Raw genomic sequence first — 24,247 nt, 5'->3', positions numbered from 1 at the left:
TAATATGAAAGATAAAATATAAAAATGTATTCTCTGTATGTAATAAAATTAAGTAAAATGCCATTATAACATATGCTAAGTGCAAACAATAGTGCTGTGTTCCATAAGGTCTGTAGTGTGCAAAGGCTCAGTTTCAGTCTGATTCTTTATAGAGTTGAGCCAATCTTCTGTAGGTTCTATTTTTTTTACATCATTCTCTGAACTTTCACTTGTTTCATCTTGGCTGCTAGTCTCAACTGTGTTTATACTAGTATCCAGATCTTCTTTGCTATTGCATTCTATTGTAGCTTCATCAGACTCCATGTTTCTAAAGTTTTTGGCAACATCTTCAGGCCTTATAGTAACATTACATACACAGTCTTCATTATTAGTTATTTCTTTTAATGCTGCTTCTTCTATTATCTCTAATTCTTTCATATCTTCAATACTTTTATACAAATACATGTGATCGTCGTATGGACTTACATAATCCTCCAGTAAAAAAGTACTACTATCAAAATTTAAATTATCAAATTCAACAGCGCCGTATTTACCTATGTTATTCAATAGTTCAGATTCATTGTCATAAGAAATCTCAATGCTTTTAACGCAATTTTTTTTTTGATCTTCGTTGTCTTGGCAATGTTTATAAATTGCTTCTAGCTGTCGTAATGTTTTAAGCTCCCTGGCTTTTAACGAGGCGTATATACGAGCAAAGGATTTTCGTACTATCGATTTTAGCTGAAAGGAAAGAAAGCGTTTTAAGAAAACAGAATAAAATAACAACATGATATATTTATAAACATTACTTTTTCAATGTCGTCGCTAATTTCAGCGAACTCGTCCGCCATGTTTAATGTTATTGTTTATTTTTGTTTATTCCTTGTAGAGATATTGTCAGCCGTCAGAGCGACACAAGACAACGCTCTTCATTCTTTGAAAATTTTATCTATGATCGTGAACATGATGGAAGTGAGCCAGCCAAAATTTATTTATAATATATATATATATTGTTTTTAAAGATATTATTATTATAGCTTTAATATTTCACAAAAAATAATGTTTTACTATTTCTAGAATAGAGTTTTTTTTTTGTTTTCATTCAAAACAGCCCTTTTATTTAGAGCTTGCAACATAATAAAAGTCTATTGATTTTTCGTTTGACATTTCATTCAACAGAAAAACATCGGTGATCGTAGTAGAACCTTGTTTCTGTTAAAATTCGGATAAAATTGTAGTCCGAATATATTTAAACGTTTTAGAACAATTTGTGACACCTAGAAAGTTTATATTTTATTGTTTAATTATGAGTGAAGTGCGACAAAGGCGAGGTGACGGCGACGGAACCGAAAAAGTGGAGACGGCTGGCGAATCTGATCATGTATTTATTTTCAAATATCTTTAGTAAAACCAGTTCTTTTATTTTAAAAATGCAAACACTTATTAAATGTGTGCATTGTCAGGTGGATTCAGAAGAAGAAAAAGTATTGGAGGAGAAGTATGTAGATGAACTAGCAAAATCTCTGCCCCAAGGAACGGATAAAACCACAGAAATTTTTGATTCTGCGCTCTCCGGACTCTCGACGCGGTAATTAAATTATCCTGATAAACGTACAGACGTGAAAAAAATGCAAATTAATTTTTAAAAGCAATGCAAAATGCTAATTAAAATTCTAGCCATTTAGGTAGTAGTAACAGGCTTCTGTAATGACACTTAAAATTACTAATGTTAGTTTTAAAAAATTCTTATTGTCTAGCTGATTGTTTCATCAAAATTTAAAACAAACCATATGTCTATGACATTCATCCTTAAGGTAGATTCTTATAGGATTATATACTGACATAGGAATACTTGTTCTTTTATGTTGTGTTCTTCAGCCCAGTAACATATTTTACTTAATACTACACAATACAATATTATTTCAATCACTTCAGCATTTGTATTTTGTCCCAGAACTTCTTAATGTTATTAAATATATTTGTAATTATATACATCTGTAAAAAAAATTGTTATTTCTAATGTACATACTGAATTATCCTATATCGACTAATACAATATAGCCAACTATTAAATAAATGACATATTTTTATAAAACATTTTTGAGTAGCAATGTTATAAATAAAATCATATATAGTATAAGTAATAAGTTTTACTTTTGAAAAACATATAATCTAATATAGATACTTCAAGAATATTGTAAAAACATATTTGTCAATTATCTTGATGTCCATTTCTGTTATTATATAGATGGAGAAACTGGGTGATTCGGGGAATTTTTACATGGCTAATGATTGGTGGCTTTTGCTTACTTATTTATGGTGGTCCCTTGGCTCTGATGATTACGGTAAGCATTATGATGAAATCTTTAATATTTATGTATTATTGAGCTATGAATTAATATTCATATGACATTGGTTTATGCATAAATCTCATTTATATATTTAATGTAATTAATGGGACTTTATTTACATACTCTTAAGAGAATTGTTATCATAAATTATTAGTTTAAATTATATTTCAATAAAATATTTTTGCTTAGTCCACACTAGTTGGTTTTATTATATTTGATATTATATTTGGCTCTATTCTCCAGGTTTTGTGTGTGCAAGTGAAATGCTTTGAAGAGATCATCAATATTGGACATGCTGTGTATCGAGTACATGGTTTGCCATGGTTCCGATCGCTGTCCTGGTACTTCCTGCTCTCTTCAAACTACTTCTTCTATGGAGAGAGCCTAATTGACTATTTTGGAGTTGTTATTAACAGAACTGTAAGTTATTTTTTGCTGTTTACATTTATAAAGTGTTTAGATGGAATAGATTTGATTTTTTCATAAGCTGTAAACTTTTTTTAGAAATTGACAATCCCACTTCAAATTTTACTTGGAAATGTATTTGTCATCTATGTCAAATACAAAAAATTATTACATTTCTATGTGGTAATTATTAGGGTGATTGGACTACCAAAATTAATGTTAAAAATGCCTTAATTATTATTTTAAAATTGCTACATATTTCAAGCAACCATTGGGCCCAAATACTTTAGTGACTGTAGACCTACTTATATTGTATGGAAATGAGTGAAGGATTAGCTGCGTAATCAGTATTGTTAGAGATAAGCCACTTAAGTATGAACCTCATCTTAAAATATAATCAACTTAGCGGCCTTATTTTAAAACAAAGTTATCTCTTAAAATAACATATCTATGTTAGTTAAGCAACTTTTATTTTAGAACAAAATTAAATACTATTAAAAATTAAAAATTTAGTGAACTTTAACAGATATGTTTTCGTTTTTTAACAACAAACAATTCATACATAATTTCAGCAAAAGCAAATTTAGTATAGTGGATATCTTCAATAGATATACACTCCTAGATAGAAAAATACACTTCTTCTTTATTAACTAGTATTGAATAGTCAGCTAGTAGCTCTTCATATAGGCTAGTGTAGTACGAAGACAACAAACCCTATTTTTACTTCGCACTGATACTTAATTAATGAATTACCCTTAAGGCGTAGGAAGACGATTAAGTGCATTCTGTAACAGGTGAATTTTTTTTTTAATTTTTTTATCAAATCGAACGATACGTGTGGGGGGGGGGGGGTTGATGTTAAATCATATATGACCGATAAAAATTTAATCTCAAATCTTATCTACGTAGACTTTTTTAAAAATTTGAGGATTCCGTTGCATGTGTTTGATTAAAAAACAATATTTTGTGCCAGTCATGCTTTGTTAAACTTAACACGTTTGTCTTTATATCCGATTGTTGTAATTATCATAACGCGTATTTAACAACAAAATACTGTATTTTTACCACTAAAAGCATTTCGACTTAGGGTCCTTCAAGAGGGTACCAATTTTTAAAAGGCCGGCAATGCACTCGCGAATACTCTGACATTGAGAGTGCCCATGGTATATCACTTAACATCAGGTGAGCCTCTTGCCCGTTTGTTTGCTCTCTGTAAAAAAAAAGCTAAACTACTATGAACCAAGATATACTGTATATAGTATGGGTTCCCATGGTATCGATTATAAAAGATAATATTTTTTTTTATCGAACCCGGGCTTTCTGGGTTAAGTGGCATGTCACTCACAATTTAATCTATGTCATATAAAGCAGGGAACCTCTAGAGATTGTTTGTGCGTAATTTATTTAATGGAATAAGCTAATAGGATTAGCATAAGCAGTGGCTTTGTTCTGCATTGAATAATAATCTACATAGATTTAGCAAGGAAAGAGTGTAACATTATTTACTTTTAAGAATTTAGGCCTTCTGGTCGTGTAAGTGTCCATGGGCGACGGTTTCACTTGACATCGGTCGAGCCTTCTGCCCGTGTGCCATCTGTTCTATTAAAAATAAAATAATGTCCGTAGCAATGATGTCGCAAACTAAAAACCTACGAAGCACTATATGTATGGGAGTCGCTATTAAATTTAGATTTTTCATACAAATCCTAAGTCTATATAACTGTTATATAAAAACTTTTCTTCTTTCAACTTTTTAATTATTTTAAATTTGGAACACGTATTATTTTAAAAACTTCTTTCGATTTCGCGCCATTTCACATATGTTTTCGTGTGTGTTTCAAGCAGTGGTAAATTTCACTTGGAAACAGTGCGTAAATCCATAGATTCGTGGCCAAACAGATTAAAGGCCTGTATGAAGGCTTATTTTTTGCTGAGACTTTATTAAAAATGTAGGTATACATTTTAGTAGTAATACATTACGTTATTAAAAAATTATGCGTTCGACAAACTAACTGAGTTTCAACGTTAATTTCGCTTGAAGCTTTTATCTTCCGGTTCACTGAAGTTTACCCCAAAAACTGACGTTTCCTATATGAAATATTATGTTATGTGATAAACTCAAATTTTAAAGTATCACTCTTTTGTTTATAAAATATGTATTAAATTAATATAAGGCTGACTTTTATTCTTATCTTATTGTGCAATATTGGGATACTGAAATTCAGTGATAGCGTATTTGCTCTGACATATATTGGGTACCTTTCCGTTTTGTGGCGGTGCTTTTTCTATATTTCTTTATTGTTTTTGTGCATTTTTCATGCCAAATCATGCTTATCTTTTCTCCTAATCCTACGTATGCTAATAAATACCATTAAACCCAAACATGACGTTGTAGTGTTTACATATTTATGTCGATGATTAGACGCACTATATATATAATATATATGTGATGAAAGAAACTAGGGGATTAAAAATAATGGTGTTATGTCAGTTCTTATTTCCCTCTACGCGCCCTTTATTTAAATATGGTAGTATATTTAACTTTAAAATATTTTTTATTTATAGAACAGGGAGTAAACGTGCAGGATGTTAAGTGATACCGCCGCCCATAGACACTCTCAATGTCAGAGGGCTCGCAAGTGTGTTGCCGTCACTTTTCTTGAAGGACCCTAAGAAATAAAACTAATAAATGTAATTTGATTTTCGATAAAAAATATGTATGTGTAGTATAGTAAAAATTATATTTTTTAATCACATTGACACTACCTTAGTATTAACCTTGCATCCCTGAGAAACCTGGATTACGATCATACCTAGAGGTAGCAGGTTTGAGTCTAATACGAAAACTGATGTAGTAGGGCAGTAATTATCTGTAGATAAGTTAGAAAACTATATATTTATTCCCGTACATTATAACATTTACCATCTACTAAATTTTTTCATATTTTACAAATTTTATCATCAAATTTCCACTTATCTTCATCGAAATGGTAATCAATTGAATCGATATAATTATTTTTTTTATTTTAAGACTTATTTAGACATAATGTATATAATATCAGATGTTAAATGTATTATATATAAATAAAGTCATTATAATAATTATTTAATGATTACAACAACGGTTATGTAAACGATTATTGTAGTAAACAGTAATGGTCTGTTTAAAATTTAATATTACTATTTAATTACACAATAAATTCCTAATTAATATGATAACAAACTACGTGTTAATAGGTCAATTAGAAACATGCATTTATATGATGATGATAAGATAAGGATTCGATTCCCTGGGGAAATTGTTTTTTAGTTTAGATACTTGAAATGCAATTCAAATATGTGAAATAAATTTTGTTCTCAATAACATAGGCATAAATTCCCGTGTAAACATCTAAGGGCGGTAATGAAGTCGTCAACTAGGGAAAATTAAAATAATAGTTTTACTTTATTTTCCGTTCCATTTTTTTTTTATAATTGATGCAATCCCATCCAAGTACCTAAATCTTGCGAATAATTTTACGTAAGAAAATAGTTATGGCGAACATAAAAAATAAAATACGGTCGAAGTATGGACATCGTAATAAGAAACCGGAAATGTTATTCGCGTGCATTATTTTTACACATATTTAAGTGTTATATGTTTTTCTGTTTTCTGATATTCAAGCAACAATCAGCGTGATACTAATATATGCGACTTAGCTAAAATAAAGCCCTATGTGGCAAATTAGACCTGCGTGTGTCAATTCTAGCTATATTTATTGGAACATAAACTATGTCCTTCAGAACCTATATGATTGAGTAGATAATAATTATTATAAAATTTGCGCTGCTTGCTATCGCTTGTACATAGAATTTGCAATTTTCTTACGATGCCTGTATGTGGCACTGCTTTGATGTGTCCAGGTTTTGAGAGTGATGATGAATTAATTGCTTCTCTCTTTGAAGTAATTTCACTAACTTTGAAGCTATTGTTACATTTCTTCGACGACCAGTCACTTTCCGAACGGCGGCGGCGTCCTTCAGAGTTGTTCTGACATATACCTCGACGCAAATTTTATCGTATCCACCTCTATGGCTCTATGTGGAATCAGGGCAACTGACGTATTTCCAAACCAATTAGATTTAGGGTCCTTCAAGAAAAGAGAGTACCAATTCCGACAACTTCTGGCAATGTGACTGCCATGGGCGGCGGTATCTTTAACATCAGATGAGCCTCCTGTCCGTTTGCCTGCTGTTTCATATAAAAAACATGAATAGTTGTTCTCCCTAGAAAACTTTTTTTTTTGTTTATGCGAATAGTGTTTATAGAGATTTATTAGACTTGACTTTCCTTTTAAAACTTATCAAACAAAATTGATTATCCACAATTTCTGATTAAAACAAATTTTAATTTCCCAAAAAGCCACGCCAGCCTCTAGCCTTTCCTTTCACCTTTCCGAAGAAGGGAACTCGGTGCGAACTACTTTATACGTCGTGTATATAATTGTAAATGTACATAAGTTGGCTATTCATATATCTTGCCCTTGCCCTTTCCTTGTCGCAATTCCGTCGTATTCATATTTAATAACATATTTAAACTTTTAAATATTTTTATATTATTTTTGTTTTTGTAACTACGCTTTATTTCTTATTCATATTTTATATTTAAGTCTACTTTATTATTCTGCGTGCTTAGCTTTTAAGGTGTACTTTTAATTTTTACGTTTTTGTTAATAAATAGTTATTAGTGGTGCATCGATACGCCTTTTTGCCGATACGATACCGATGCCAATACTCTCATAGAAATATCGTCGATACCGCTTAGTGAATTAAAATTAAATTAAGATTAAATATAACAAGTTTGGTTAAATTTTTTAATGTTTATTAAAAAATAAAAACAGTAAGAGTTAAGAGTTATAATTAAAATAAAATAAATGACTGTTAATAATTAAAATTAAAATTGATAAGATTTTGTTTAAAAAACAGAGCATTCTTATGTCTCATGGAGAAAGTGGATATCTATCTATCTGTATAAAACGCGGAGATTCCCCGGGCATAGATAGTCCGTGCCTCGTTTGTAACTAATTTAAAAAGTTGTGACTATCAAATAATAAACAAATAATTTGCAATATAATAATATTGCGGGTATAAATTGAGATGTATCATGTAAGCTATCCTATCTTTTAAGTTAGATCAAACTGCACACGATGTGCAAATTGATTGATTGATTGATATCGGTTCGGTAGTTTAGGAGTCCATAGTGGACAAACAACGTGACACGTAATTTATATATATTAAGATTTACGTCACTCGACGTTTATTCCTGAAAAATTATAACGCGTTTAAGTGATAAAAATATCATATTGCATCTGTTTCAGGATTACCTACATTTCCTGGTGACATACCATCGGTTTATTTCCTTCTGTCTGTACTGCGTTGGATTTGTCTGGTTCGTCCTGTCCCTGGTGAAACGGTACTATATGCGCCAGTTCAGTCTTTTCGCCTGGACTCACGTCGCTCTGCTGATCGTTGTGACTCAAAGCTATCTCATCATTCAGAATATTTTTGAGGGTGAGTATTTCATGTATATTGTTAGAAAAGGTTCGAGTCGCTTTATAGGTTCAATTTAATCCTAAAAAGACAATCACTTAATGGTAGATTACACAAAAAACATTCATGTAAGATTGCCCAATACAATTACTTACTTTCTCATACTGACGTATTAAAAATAACCGATCTATAAAGATTATACATAAAATACCATAGCAGATACTCTCTCATACACACAAAAGCACACAAATACGAAACTACTGTTATGTGACAGTGTCCAATACAATGACGTATTTTCTCATACTGACATTTAAAAAAAAACACAGATTCATACATATAAACGCACACACATACATACTGTTATACAACACAAAATTTTACTAATAAGATTACTAATTACAAATGGTATAAGAACAAGATTCGCGTTTGAGGTATTCAGATGAACTGTACCTCACAATAGAATTTGTCATTCAATTTCTACTACAGAGTTACTAAATAATAATCCCTTACAGAGGAGCAGGTATACATAACAGTACTGCATACACCAATATTTAGATTATATTTTACTGCGTACCGTGTTAACGCCAAGTTTTTGCCCTTATCAAGGAATATATCTTGTTATATTGAAGTTTTTATATCAGCTTTTCGCTACCTAAATTAAAACGTTGTTCGCTGTGAATTGTTGTGCATTCAAAGAGTGTATAGATAATATATACTACTTGAGAAGTTTCTTAATGGTATTCAATGAATTACAGTACTTGTTATAGTGATTTTGATAGGTTAAGTTTTGAAATGTAAAACGAACGAAGAAACGTCAACGTTATTAAATTGGTATTTATTTCGTTCAATTACAGATGCGAAACGATTGTTTGTCTCAATCAGGACGAATGTCAGTTAAAAGGCATACTCACTTAACAACGTTAATGTAACGAGCTCAATATCAGCCATAACATATTAATAATTTACATTGTTATATATTTTATGTTATTAATTTTTTTATTTCAAAACAATCATGTTTCGAAATACATATAAATATATTTTGGGAAACCTGACAGGTATTTAAGAGCTAGTTAAGAGCTTTAACATTAAAGCTCTCAATCTTATGTTAGGTACATTGCGTGCCAACGACGGCTCATAATAAAGATACCAATATGTGTATTACAACTTTTGATATATAATACTTTTAGAATCTCGCAAATAGCCGATGATTGTATAAATAGATGGACAGTATGAAAATTATGGCTTGTCTCATTTATCACAAAAAATTGTAAATACCATAAGGAACATTCAGCTACTCCATAGAGACTTTTCGCCAAGACGTCTTAGAAACCTTGCTGTGTTATTTTTTTTATATAATAGGAGGCAAACTGGCAGGAGGCTCACCTGATGTTAAGTGATAACGCCGCCCATGGACACTGACATTGCCAGAAGGCTCGCAAGTGCGTTGCCGGCCTTTCGAGAATTTGTACGCTCTTTTCTTGAAGGACCCTAAGTCGAGTCGGAAAAACGTCAGTGGGCAGTATATTAATAATAATAATAATATTTGGTATTATTATTTTCTTTATCCTACATAATTATGTATTTTGTTGTATATTCGCGGATGCTTGGCTGACCCATGCGACTTCTTCAATACAAAGAGTCCCCTTGTGAGTTGTGTGCTGTGATATCACGGGTTACTCGATTGTGAGGAAGCACGGATCTAGTTAACGTTTAAGTTCTTATGTCATTTCCACACGTGTATATCCTTTCAATAACATATTTTAAGTATCTGATTGGTCTCTATTTATTATTTTTGGTATTTTCAAAGACATAAAACAGATGCAGAATTTAGTCTATCATACTTCAGTGTAATGTTTCTAGTACAATCTGAGTATTGATCGCGCGATTAAATTAGGTCAAATGAATCAAGCACTATTTACAGACTTAACAGCCTTTACTATGTTTTACAATCCAATATAACTTTTATTATAAGTACACATCGTCATAATAGTATAACGTTTTATATTTGTAAATAGCGTACGTAAAAAGTTACAATACTTATTTTATTTTATTTTATTAACATATAACCCAAACGAATATCACTTTTGGGTCATAGCTGTAGCTTTCAGACGTTATTTTAAGACTACTGAAGTCCGGGATAAGCCAAGCAGCGGCTAAGATAATTACTTTAGGGATAGAAAGGAAGGGATAATCAGACACAATAAGTAGTTTCATCATCGGTAGTCAAGACGGAATACAATATTCCACCCGTATCACCTCGAAGTCCATCGCTCCACAACCGAGAGTTTTTTAAGGCACTTTGTGAAACCACCTACTAATTCAAGAAAAGGGCGTACCAATTCTTAGAAGACCCGGCACTTGCGAGCTCTCTGGGAATTTTAGTGTCTATGCTTTTCACTTAACATCAGATATCCGTTCCGTAAAAAAAATGGAGATGGGCTGGACATTTGCTACGCCACCCCATTAACAAATGGAGCAAGCAAGTCACTCTCTGGCAACCAAGAGCCGGCAAAAGAGGTAGGGGTCGTCAAGTCAGGAGATGGGAAGATGACTTGAAACTGGCAGCGGAACCATTCTGGTTGAGAGTAGCAAGGGACAGGATCCACTGGAAGGAATTAGAGGAGGCTTATACCAAAAGGCACACCGAACTTAGGGATCTCTTGTTACCCTACGTTTAGGAATAAAAGGCTATTATTATATCCGTTTGGCCCCGTTATATAAGAATCATCAGAAATCTTACAAGTCCTATTAAAGAACTTAATGTTCTTTTCTATTAAAAATAGAAAAAGTCAACATAAACGTAAGATTATTTTATGGTATAGTTAGCGTCGGCGGCTTTGTACACAATATTGACATACTCATTCGCTTCACGTCACGGAAGCCTTTGTGGAAACTAGGTCGTTGGAAATATTGTTCCTATTCGTTATTGAAACAGGAATATGAAATGAAATGACTCATAAAGAAAACAAAGAAAAGTTTTGTGAAACGGGGTGAAAAAATTTGAACTTGATTCTTAATTCAAAATAGTATAAGATCCCGATATACAACGACCTTCACCGAGATGCTTATTTAATGAAACGCATTGCATGTAGTAAATTTTTTGAATTTTTTTCAATCAATATTTTTAATCAGGGTAGTATTATATATGTATCACTATAACCTTCTTTTTTACTAAAGATGTATATATACTTTAGTGTCACATAAAAAATATACACATAAATAATTAATTGATTAAAAACAACCTAACGTTTGCATATTCTATGGGCTTCATACTTTCGATTGGTATAAAATTTATCTAATAATCATACCGGTGAATTGTTTAAAAAAATTTTTTTTTTAAATATTAATGAAACATACTCTGGACTGAAATTTGCTAGGCAACCCATATGGATTATATTTATTGACATATAAATTAAATATAAAATACGTTTCATTAAATAAGCATCTCGGTGAAGGTTGTTGTATATCGGGATCTTAGACCATTACTACTTGTGAAACGGGGTGAAAAAAATTGGAATTTGATTCTTAATTCAAAAAGAGAGTCGAGTTATATTTGAACGTAAGAATTGTACATAGCATTTGAGTTTTATAAAATATCGGAGTGGATTATTATTATGATTGGTTTAGGCTTGTAGTCAAGGTGTGGCTTCGAACTAATATGATTAAGGATAATGCTATTACTACTAGTGTAACTAGGTACAGTAGGCACACAAATAATTGATAATACCGATTATGTATCCGGCTTCCGGAATATCTCGAATTTTTGGAAGATTCGGAGCATTAGTTTTTCGATGTGGGTTGATCCGTTTTACTTATCTAATAAGCAAGGAGTTGATAATTTGTACCGCTTTATTTGGGTTTAAGTCGTCGGTTTCCTCACGATGTTTTCTCTACCGTATTGTACGTAAGCTAAGCTTTCGAACTCACGACCACTGGGTTGAGAGTCTCGCCTAGCCATTAGGCGACCTAGTCGTTAAAGCAATCGGGACACCACAAAAGTTTAAGCAGACTTAAGATAGGGAAAGTCGCATATCTCGGACTCGTTTTGACTCATGATCGATACCACTTATTGAAGCTTATAAATTACTAGCTGACCGGGCAAACGTCGTTTTGCCATGTATGTCATTTATTGAAAATTAAGGGTTGTATGTATATATATATATAATGATGGGCAAGAGACGGGCTGGTAGAAGATTTTTTTTTTTTTTTTTTTTTTTTTTATAGAACGGGGGGCAAACGGGCAGGAGGCTCACCTGATGTTAAGTGATACCGCCGCCCATGGACACTCTCAATGCCAGAGGGCTCGCGAGTGCGTTGCCGGCCTTTTAAGAATAGGTACGCTCTTTTCTTGAAGGACCCTAAGTCGAATTGGTTCGGAAATACTTCAGTGGGCAGCTGGTTCCACATAGTGGTTGTGCGCGGCAAAAACTGCCTTGAAAAACGCTCAGTTGTGGAACGGCGGACGTCGAGGTGATACGGGTGGAATTTCGTATTCTGTCTCGACGTCCGATGATGAAATTCAGCTGCAGGTATTAATCCGAACAACTCCTCTGAACACTCTCCATGGTAAATGCGGTAGAAGATGCAGAGTGACCCCACATCTCTACGCAACGCCAAAGGATCAAGCCGCTCGGAGAGGGATTGGTCGTCGACGATTCGAACCGCTCTGCGTTGTATACGGTCAAGTGGAAGGAGCTGGTACTGGGGAGCCCCCGCCCAGAGGTGAGAGCAGTACTCCATGTGGGGCCGAATTTGCGCTTTATATAGTTGCATGCGGTGGCCCGGAGTGAAGTACCGCCTCGCCTTGCTGAGCACACCAAGCTTTTTGGAGGCTAATTTAGCCTTTCCCTCCAAGTGACCGCGAAACTGAACGTCGTTCGATATGTCAACGCCAAGTATTCCAATGCTGGCTGTGGCTTTAAGAAGAGTGTTTTCGAAAAGAGGAGTAGCGACAAAGGGTGTTTTTTTAGCGGAAAACGCGCAAACTTGTGTCTTCTGGGGTTAAATTGGACTAGGTTTTGTCTGCCCCAGTCTGAGACTCCACGTAGTAGAGTTTCGACTTCAGACACAAGTTTGTTCCGGTACTCATCAACAACTGCCCGAGAAATACCTGCCCGGCCAGTGTAAAGAATATCCCCAGTGCTGTCATCCGCATAGCAGTGAATGTTGCTAAGTTGCAACATATCATTGATATGCAGAAGAAATAGGGTCGGGGATAGAACACAGCCTTGTGGGACCCCAGCGTTCACGGGTTTAAGGTCGGAACATGCTCCGTCGATGACGACCTTGATGCTCCGATCGGCCAGAAAGCTGGAGATCCAATCGCATAATTTCTCGGGAAGCCCATAGGCTGGAAGCTTCGAGAGCAGTGCTCTGTGCCACACCCGATCGAAGGCTTTCGCTATGTCCAAACTTACCGCCAGCGCCTCCCCCTTGGACTCAATTGCTTCCGCCCACCTATGAGTAAGGTATACAAGGAGGTCACCAGCTGAGCGACCACGACGAAAGCCGTACTGAGAATCGCTAATCAACTGGTGATCTTCTAGATAACTCAAGAGCTGGCAATTAATAATGGTTTCCATTATTTTGGAGAACAAGGAGGTTATAGCTATTGGGCGATAGTTGGACGGATCAGAGCGATCGCCTTTTTTTGGGATCGGATGTATCGAAGCGGTCTTCCAGCACTTCGGGACAGTGCCGAGCGAGTACAGGTACCGGAAAAGGCGCGTTAAGACCGGAGCCAACTCAGGAGCACAAGTACGCAGCACAATTGGGGGGATACCATCCGGCCCGCTCGACTTATGAATGTCCAAGGAAGATAGTGCTTTGCGGACAGCACGTTGCCGGAATGTGATTTCCGGCATCGAGGAATCACACCGCGAAATGGTCGGTGGTGATCTCCCTCGGTCATCCAAAGTCGAGTTGGACGCGAAGAGACAGCCCAAAAGGTCGGCCTTCTCCTTCGCAGTGTGGGCCAGAGAGTCATCCTCCCTGTGCAGTGGCGGAATGGAGGGCTGACAAAAATTCCCCTGGACAGCTTTGGCGAGAGACCAGAAGGCTCGAGTCCCTGAAGGGAGTTGGGCCAATCTCTCGCCAAATCTGGCAATGTGCTCTGACTTTGCCTTAGTGATTTCTCGTTTGAAGGACCTGGAGGCTGAGTTATATGCTGTTTTAAGTTCGCTGGTATTGGCATCACGAGATTTCGCCGCTTCCGCCCATGCCTTAAAGCATTCTCGCTTTCGACGCGAGGCCGCCTTGCAAGAACGTTTAAACCAGGGCTGAGACTTGCCACCGATCGGCACCGCAGAAAATGGAATAAAGAGTTCCATGCCCTGCAGAACCACTTCGGCGACAGAGGCGGCGACGGAATCTGGAGCTTCCGGCGAAAAGCACATAGGCCCCCAAGGGTAGGACGCAAAGAAAGACCGCATCCCGTCCCAATCTGCTGACTTATAGTGCCAAATACGGCGACAACCCATAAAGCGGGGCCGTGAAGGGCGCGTAGATGGCACAGTACTCCGGACCACACAATGATCTGATGAACCCAATGGCGGGTCAACAGAGACTTGATAGTTCTCCGGATGTGAAGTCAGCAGAAGGTCCAACAAAGAGGGTTTATGACCATCCACATCTGGTATTCGCGTAATCGCAGGGACCATTTGTGTCAGGTCGTAGGCTAAAGCAAAGTCGTGAAAGGATCTTCCCGCGTGATCGGTAGTTTCAGAGCCGAGCCAATCGGCATGGTGGGCGTTAAAATCGCCAAGTATCACGATTTCAGCGGTAGGAACCCTTTCGAGCAGGGAATCTGTAGCCATTTGGATGTGCTCAATGAGTCGGTCAGTTTCGATATTTCCGCTATGGGACCTATACAGGCATGCGTAGAATCGCGGATGGTCATCGCAGTCTACGCGCAGCCAGAGGTTAGATAGGTCCCTTCCTTCAAGCGTCCCGAGGCGACGAGAACAGATATCCTCTCTGACGTACACGCAAACTCCCGCCCGCGGCACAAATGAATGTTCCAATTTGTACCCCGGGTAGGAGAGGTAGGAAGTATCAGCCGGGGAGGAAATCTGAGTCTCGGTAAGAAAGAGCAAGGCCGGCTTCGCAGTCTCTAAATGGTAGTGGACTGCGTTGATATTGGTATTGAGCCCCCTAACATTTGTGAAGTCCACGGCGAGTGTGGACGGGGGTGCCTTTGTAGGTTTGCTCCGTTTGCCCCGAGAACGAATTATGTTATTTTTTCCGAGCGCAGAATTGCCCCCCCCAGAATACGAAGGGCAGCCTGTGCGTCCACCACCGGGCGCAGAGTGTCCCGGTGTTGGACGCCCAGAGGGGGATTCTCCACCGCGAGCGCGTGTGGTACCCCCCTGGGGTAGATTCTGTCTTTTTTTCTGCACCTTCATATTTCTTGTAGAGGGGGGGGGGGGGAAATGGGCTCCGGGAGTCTCTCTCACCGCACGAAACGCGAGTACAATAAGGCAAACTTATTGCATCACTTCACGCCGGTTTTCTGAGAGACAGTGGTACTGCCCCGGTCGTGCCTGCCCATTTGGCTGAAGCCCGAAGGCAACAGCATGGCACTCCCACTAGATAGAAGTCGTGGTTGCGGAAAGTACGGGACCGGCTTCACATCCGCCGAGAAGCTTTTTAGACACGATACCCGGCAATTCAAGGCAACCTTTAGCCATAAAGCGGTACTAGAAGAAGAAGAACTTTAAAATTATATACATAAACGAAAATCTTTATTTACCAAAGGCGCGAACTACTATTGACGCGATGTTTTTATAATGTTGGGGCAATCTTTTAGTAACCGGCCTTGGATATTCAACTTTGTTTCCGTGTGTTTATATTATTATGTATGCATAACTACGCATTTTATATAATAATAATATTAAGACTTTACCTATGTAATTGGAGATTCTATAACAAGCATTTCCAGATTTAATTATCTATATTTTGATTGAATTTTAAATTCAGTCATTTGTTTATAGATAGTGTTTTGTTTTTTTCATTCGTTCAACTTCCCAAGTGTACGTAACATTATGGATGTGTTCCACTCGCACCACTACTATGTGGAACCACTTGCCCAAAAAAAGCAAAAGCGTGCGAATTTTTAATAGGCCGGCAACGCACTTGCGAGCCACTGGCACTGTGAGCGTCCACGGCCGTTGGTATTACTTAACATCAGATCCTCCTGTCCGTTTTCCCCCTGTTCTATAAAAAAAATAGAATCGTCTAACTAAATGTATTAAAAATATGTACGATATTACTCGTCGCGAACGCCTAACTCCGTAAACAATGAGCTATTAATAGATGTAATATTAAATCGACATTCCCCTTTGTTCAAACCATTATACAATTTTCATCTTTATTATGTAGGAATTATGAATCAGTTTGTGTCAACCGTAAATAAATTTAAATTTGAAAATCTTTGTACACGCAATTAAATAAAAAATGTTTAGTTTTTGTGTTGCCGTTAGATTCAACTACTAATACACACTACTGACAAGCTCACCTGATCATTGTTTAATCAAGCAGATATGGAAATGTCTGCATACAAAATGCAAGCGCGCAAACATCACAATTTTTTGTTTATTTGATACTTAAAATAGTTTTTGATATCCTTATATTTAAAACTAAACCAATACGTACACAAAGTTGTGAATAAAACATTCATAAAATATTAAATGACTAGGGATTACTCAAATTATATCAAAACAACATCCAACATACTAGTCTTCTATATATATATTGTATCGTAGGTTACGGAATACTATATAATATAAATATATTATTTCCTGGAAGTGGACTTGTATATTTAGACCTATTTTATGGATTGTCAATACATATTCTTTTTAATCGTTAATTTATGTAAATTTAAATGATGTATTGTTTGCTAAGCAATATCATTCGAAGTACAATGTACATTTAGATTAAAACGTTACTTTGAACTTTGGTTAAAACATACGCCTCTGGAATGGTTTTTGGAATTATAAAACACTTAATTATCGTAATGCTTGTTTAATATGTAATACAATCATTATTAATAGACTTTAATGGCAGAAACATATATGTTTTGACTCAGTCTAAACAAAAAAAATATGCATTCTATACGTCTTATATCACAAATCTTACATTCATTTTATCCATTATAAAAATTACACGTAGATTGAAACTTTCGGGTTTTTTGAAGGTGGCTAAATACAGCAGTAAACACGCTAATAATAATTAACGTAAATTCAAAGTGATTATGAAACAAATAGCTATTAGTATTTATGGTTTAATGTCAATGACACATGACTTAGTGAAAACTATAACTCCCGAATGTGAAAATCCAATACGTTTTTGAATATCACCCTAGCTTTCATACCTACTTACTGGAATATCTTACGAAACGAATCCTTTGTTACTGATCTGAACATGAACAAGAAATTACCTGTAAATAACAATTTGTTTTAATGCTCTAGCTTATATAACTTATTAATTAATTACAAATAAAATTCCAGGTCTGATATGGTTCATTGTACCAGTATCTATGATAATCTGCAATGACGTGATGGCTTATATCTTTGGGTTCTTCTTTGGGAAGACGCCGCTCATCAAACTCAGCCCCAAAAAGACCTGGGAGGGATTTATTGGCGGCGGAGTGTCCACTGTAGCATTTGGTCTTCTGGTGAGTGCTTTTTCTTATTTAGAACCCTTAGTAGACGACTCATTGGTCTAGTGGTTAGTACCCCTGACTGCGAATCCATGGGTCCCGGGTTCGATCCCCGGCTGAGACGAACATCGATGTGATGAGCATTTGATGTTGTGCTTAGGTCTTGGGTGTTTAAATATGTATTTATATGTCTATCTATCTATAATATGTATGTATATCCGTTGCCTAGTACCCATAACATAAGCTTCACTAGCTTAGCATGGGACTTGGTCAATTGGTGTGAATTGTCTTAAAAAAAAAAAGTATGAAGTATGCGTAAACTTTTTGTATGGAAAGTTTGATCAGTGCTTCTTGCGTTTATTTAGAAGCGAAGAAAATTAACGTTTCTATTAAATTACACAGATGTTTCGTGTCGTTGAGCCAAAATCCTCGAAAAGATGTTAATGAGGGACCTTCCTAGTGTTTCGTTATAATGATAACTAATTACAAATGGATATATATTTCTCTCAGTAATCATAATTTTTTAACTTAATTCTTACTGCATACGTTGTAATCAAGATATAATTTATTCGTGTAGATAACTTAACACTTATGAACGTCAGAAAAATTATGTTGTAAATTTACATTTACCGCCAGTTCTCAAATCAAGGGCGTAAAACCGACGAGAACTGGCAATAGACGCTCCGTCACTGTTTGCCAATCGTTTTTTTTTTATGTTTGTAAGCATCGCAGCCATTGTTCCTCGTCGCATTTTAATACAGTTAATTATTATCTTTATCTATATATATAAAAGAAAGTCGTGTTTGTTACAACACTTATAACTCGAGAACGGCTGGACCGATTGCCATGGTTTTTGATTTGTTGGATTTGTTTCCGTTCCGAATAGCAGAATAAGCAATAAAATATCGGATAAGTTATCGAATAACAATAAATTAATTAATTAATTTTACGAATGCAAAAACCATATGGTGCCATCTGTTGACAAAACTACGCATCATTTTACGTCGAATTCGTGTCAGTTCAAGAAATTCCGATCTTGAGGTGAATGAGGAGATGCATAACCATGCTTTGATCCTGATCAAAAGATGTTGGATATCAGAAAGTGCTTAACATGCAGTATTGCCATATTGACGCTAGAGAGAAGATGCCTAATGTGTAAAACTGCCATTCTTCTTTCGCAATGGCAAGCAATAAAACATTTCTGTATTTGCAAAAAAGTTGTATTAATGTAATACTTAACATTAATGAAATCCTAAAATAAGTTAAATTAAAGTAACAACGATATTATAAGGTTGTAGGGCGGAACGAAGTTAGCCAGGTCAGCTAGTAATTAAATAAAAACATATTAATAAATAAATGACAAAATACAAATACGAATGAAGGTAAATTAAGGCAGAAAATAATTAATATAAATATTAAAATAATAATCATTTTGAGACATTGGGTTCATATACATGCTCATGTTGGTGGTGCCTAGAATCAACGTAGATTTATGTATTCAATGTTTAAATAGTTTTGCTAATTTTAATTTTACTAACATAGTTTAAATATTACCCTACTAACAATATATGGACTTATAATGGTCTGAATTAAATGACTTTTATTTTATTTTTATTTAATTAATACATAGCCGAGTAGATACCGTTCCAAGTCCTTCAAGTTACCACAAGTAAAACTATTCACGAATACCAGCCACGAATTCCATGGCCAACCATTGGCTACGTCGCCATATTGTGAGAGACTCCAACAAATCTAAATGTTAGATTTCCTGATGAAAAACTATGTCTAGTCTTTTCAACGCCATTATCAACTTTTTATTTATTTAATTGAAGTGAAACTTCTTTATCGGGGTTGGAAAAAAATGTAGTGTAACATTTTTTCGTTACGCGTCATATTTTTCGGTTACGCGCCATGTTTTTGAAGTCAAACTTCTTTATCGGCGTTGGAATGAAAGTTCTTTATCGACGTATGGGAGAAATTTTGTAGCAATTCGTCACGTTTTTCGGTTACGCGCCATCTTTTTCTTGTCCCTACCACGGTTGATCCGAAGAGATTCGAAGCCATTAATAACAAAAATATATAATAACGATAACAATGATAGTAATAATTCTATTACAATTAATGAAATTCTGTAATAATCTTAGTAGTAATAAGGTAAAATGAAATAATTGTATTTGTATTCATGTCTATGATAATAAAAGCCTTTTGTTAAACTTTATTTAACCAATTTCGTTAAGTTGCATATAGTAGATCATTTTTCGAAAAATAAGGTCATAAAGAAGTTTCACTTCTTACGTGTATACACCTAGTACACGCACACACTTTTTTTATTTATTTGTTAAATTTTACCACATCATACATCTTTCATGTTAAATGTATGACAATTAAAGTAAACATAAGTGTTACAAAAAAAATATTAAAAAATACCATTAAAATATATTATACAAGATAAAATAAGCATACAATAAAGTTACCAGAAATTTTTGGTAAAGCAGAAAAAAAACTTTTTAAATATGTGATAAATGACAATAATATGACTTTTCGTTCTAGCTATCGTACCTAATATCCCAATACCCATATCTGGTATGTCCCATTGAATACTCGGAGTCTTTGGGCCGTATGACGATGGATTGTGAGCCCTCATCTCTATTCCGTCTGCACGAGTACACTCCGCCTGACTGTCTTCTGCCGCTCGTGAGATTAGTGAGTATCTTATTTTTGAAGTTATACTTCTTTAGGCACGTTATGAAAAATTGTTGAGAGTGAAATTTTACGATGCGCGCGCACCGTGACACAAAATTAACAGAATGAAGATGCCGACGGAAGATGCTACGGCATTGGACATAATTTAAAAACAACATTCGAATAATAATAAATATTTATTTATTTAATTTTTCAAATGTAAACTGAACTTTATTGACTATAATGACTTCTATTCCAGTCTTTGATTATTTAATTGTAATTAATTATTTGCATGCAATCAAAAACTATTTTTAATAATGCCAAAGAAGTATAACTTCTTACGCGCGTACATTAGTACACGTACCCATTTTTATATAGAAGTCAGACTTTGAAGAACTTTCCTAAAATGCCTTTTAGCTTTTGGAAGATATGCATGCAGGGAGTTCTATTCCTACGCTGTTTTAACAAATAACGACGATCAAATGTCCAATCATCAGCGCGCGTTGTATAATTAATCTTTATATGTATAATTCTACTGTACATGTATAAGTCACTGAACTCTTAAACGGCTGGACCGATTTGAATGACTTTTTATTGCGTTTGGGTGGCGCCCTGGATGGTAGATTCACAAATCAGCCCGACAGATGGCGCTGCAATCAGTACTGTCATACTTTGTTTTATATCCTAATCGCTTGCAATATCATACAGGAAAACGTTTGTTGGGTCCGCTAGTCTATGAATTAATATATATTATTATATATAATTATTAATTTTTATATTTCGTTCCAGCTCGGCCATGATACGATCACAATGTACCCATTCATGATTCACTCGCTGTCTCTCAGCATCTTCAGCTCTGTCATCGGACCTTTTGGTGGATTTTTCGCATCTGGATTCAAGCGAGCGTTCAAGATAAAGGTATGGTTTTTAAATATATGTATATCACCAGGGGACTATATAATATTGTCATAACTATTTTAATTCATATTCTGTTATTATGAAAATTGGCATACGAGCAAACAAAACAGAATAAAAATAAGACATTAAATTATTCAGTTTTCTAGAAAAATCACATGTTTCTATCAAACGTCACTTTACCGACTGATTAATTTGAAATTTAAAACACATAGATATTTTTTTAATTTAGCCGTAATATTTAGTCACTACATTGACTAAATATCCAAATATGATAAAAAGTGGATTTTGGATTTTTTTCACATCCGACATTGTTCTACGATCATGACGAATTATATTAATGGGTCGTTTTAATTATTATTTGTCTTTCAGGACTTTGGTGACGTCATTCCCGGTCATGGCGGTATAATGGATCGCTTCGACTGTCAGTTCCTCATGGCGACGTTCGTCAACGTATACATCACGAGCTTCATACGCACCGCTACGCCACAGAAATTGTTACAACAGGTAATTATTTAAATATAAGTTCAATCAAGTTGCCAAATCTTATAAAATTCTCGTGTCACAATGTTAGTTACCATACTTCTCTGAAACGGCTTGACCAATTTTTATAAAATTTTTAAGCATTTTCAGTAGGTCTGAGAATCGGATACTATCTATCTTTCAACCCCCTAAGTGATAAGGGGTGTCCACCCCAAAAAATATTGTTTATTCTTTAGATTTTTTTTTTTATGATACACCATACATACATATAACCCCTATTATTATATATTTTCATCCCTCTACGATCAACCCCTATTTTTTATTATTGTAGATAGCTATTTTTATTGAACTAAAAAAATTGTCCTAGAAATAATATACATGGCACAACAACGTTTGCCGGGTCAGCTAGTAAAACTATATAAAAATCAATTTCTGTTCTGTTATTGCTTTAAATCTATAAAGTGATGATGAGCAATTCAATTTTCAATATACTCTTCGCTTAAATTGGGAAATCTCTTCTGAGTTCCCCCACTTTCCTTAGATAAAGTAACATCAATCAGAAAAGAAAATGGTTAAAAATACCCTAAAAGGCATTGCACAAAGAAAAGCGCATCTCAATTCTTAAAGATCCGGCAACGCATCTTTTATTAGATTCGATCGTTCGAAAGTTGCATGTCCGTTGAAAATACGCAAGTTTCAATCTTAGGTTTTTTTTTTTTTAGTTTTTTTTGTTCGTGCCTTGTGTCTTGTGAACAGTGATGGCCTGAGCGTGCACTTTCATACCTGAGGTCGTACACTATTTGTATGTGCGAAATTCAACACTCGCTCGTACGCTGAAGGAATAGTATAGACTCAGAGTAGACGGCGTGTGTCAGGCACAGAACACTGATGACCTACTGGCCTATTTTACTTTTGCTAAGACCATGGGTTGTAGCGCCAATGGGTATTTTTGTGCCAGTTATTACCTTGACTTCTTGGTCAGCCCCTTTGCTTCCCCAGATAAGGGAGCGTTCAAGTATTACGCCACGCAATTTTTGGATGTTATTTAACCCCCCCCCCCCCCTTTACCATTCTGTGGTGTAAAGTACTGAAAAGTCGAAAATAATATTAACAATAACGCGTAAATCAATCCCCGCCCCGCATCGTAACGTTTTACAAAAGGACCCCCCCCCCCACCCCAAATTCGATACGTAATACTTGAACGCTCCCTAACACCATTTATCCATTAAATATGTTTCCAGGTGTACAACATGAAACCAGAACAGCAGCTGCAACTCTTCTATGCTCTGAAGGAATCGCTTGAACATAGGAACATACTAAATGCTATACCTTAAAAGGTAGATTTTGGTTGGGTAGTTTCACTATTTTAATATTTTTAAATGGTTTAAATTTGACACGTGTACGATCGCAAAACTGTTAGTTAAATAACTTTAAATTTCACATACAAGTAGTCAATACTATAACTGTTATACTCATTATAGTTAGTTGGAAAGAGGTTAAAGTTAATTACAGTTTAAATGATTACTCTATATATTAAATTATGTCAAATTGGAACGCGTTAATTATAATTAACTTATTTAGAAATATCGATAGTCAATGAGTTATGCAATTTTTTTTTTAAATTTTATACTATGCGTATACGTATAGTATAAAACGCGTATACGTTTGTACGTACATCATACTAAAATGTTTTTATTTTTTATATTACCATTGTCTTCAACATTCTGAGACCCTTTGGTAGATATATTTTTCGTTAGTTATATTTATAGATTAGAAAAATTATTGTTGATTCTGTTGTGAAACTACCCTAAAGGTATAACATATCTACGTTGTCAGATTTTTTGTTTCAGTGCTAACATTACTTTTTTATTTTATTGATCTCAATTTATGTACAGATTATGAGAGATAGAAAGATCTTTAGAGAAAACAACACTACTAAAACTCAATCTTATTTTATAACTTCAAGTATTACGTAACGCAATTTTTGGAGATTATTGACCCCCCCTCCCCACCCCATGTAACTAGCCGTAACGTTTTCAGTACCCAAGTACAGTGCTGTACCCAAGTATAGTAAAACGTTTCGTGACCACCTAGTGACTCTTCAGTACTCATACTCATATACATAAGTCGAAAATAATATTAAAAAAAATTCGTTACGTAATACTTAACGCTTCCCTATATATAACTATATAATATTTTTTTATTAATATGAATACTATGAAACCATGGTAACATGATACTTTAG

The 24,247-nt window shown here is 35.1% G+C and overlaps 2 protein-coding genes across 2 annotated transcripts; one reads left to right on the top strand and one right to left on the bottom strand.

Annotated features, from left to right (window-relative positions):
- Positions 1 to 7: 7 nt before the first annotated feature.
- Positions 8 to 903, bottom strand: LOC125060166. The gene is made up of 2 exons (XM_047664935.1): positions 789 to 903; positions 8 to 720 (listed from the first exon to the last, which is right to left on the bottom strand). Exons 1-2 carry the CDS (start codon positions 828 to 830, stop codon positions 76 to 78), a joined length of 687 nt encoding a protein of 228 aa, XP_047520891.1. The 5' UTR covers positions 831 to 903; the 3' UTR covers positions 8 to 75.
- A 240-nt stretch (positions 904 to 1,143) lies between these two features.
- On the top strand, positions 1,144 to 23,957 carry LOC125060430 (phosphatidate cytidylyltransferase, photoreceptor-specific). Its single transcript, XM_047665337.1, has 10 exons — positions 1,144 to 1,360; positions 1,443 to 1,567; positions 2,228 to 2,324; positions 2,574 to 2,750; positions 8,093 to 8,285; positions 17,771 to 17,937; positions 20,473 to 20,625; positions 21,394 to 21,522; positions 21,892 to 22,026; positions 23,244 to 23,957. Exons 1-10 carry the CDS (start codon positions 1,286 to 1,288, stop codon positions 23,334 to 23,336), a joined length of 1,344 nt encoding a protein of 447 aa, XP_047521293.1. The 5' UTR covers positions 1,144 to 1,285; the 3' UTR covers positions 23,337 to 23,957.
- The last annotated feature ends 290 nt before the right edge of the window (positions 23,958 to 24,247 follow it).

Source organism: Pieris napi, chromosome 21 (genome assembly GCF_905475465.1).
Source record: "Pieris napi chromosome 21, ilPieNapi1.2, whole genome shotgun sequence".
In the NCBI taxonomy this organism is placed as follows: Eukaryota; Metazoa; Arthropoda; class Insecta; order Lepidoptera; family Pieridae; genus Pieris; species Pieris napi.
Note: the sequence above shows the minus strand (reverse complement) of the source record. Positions and strands in the feature narration are given on the sequence as shown.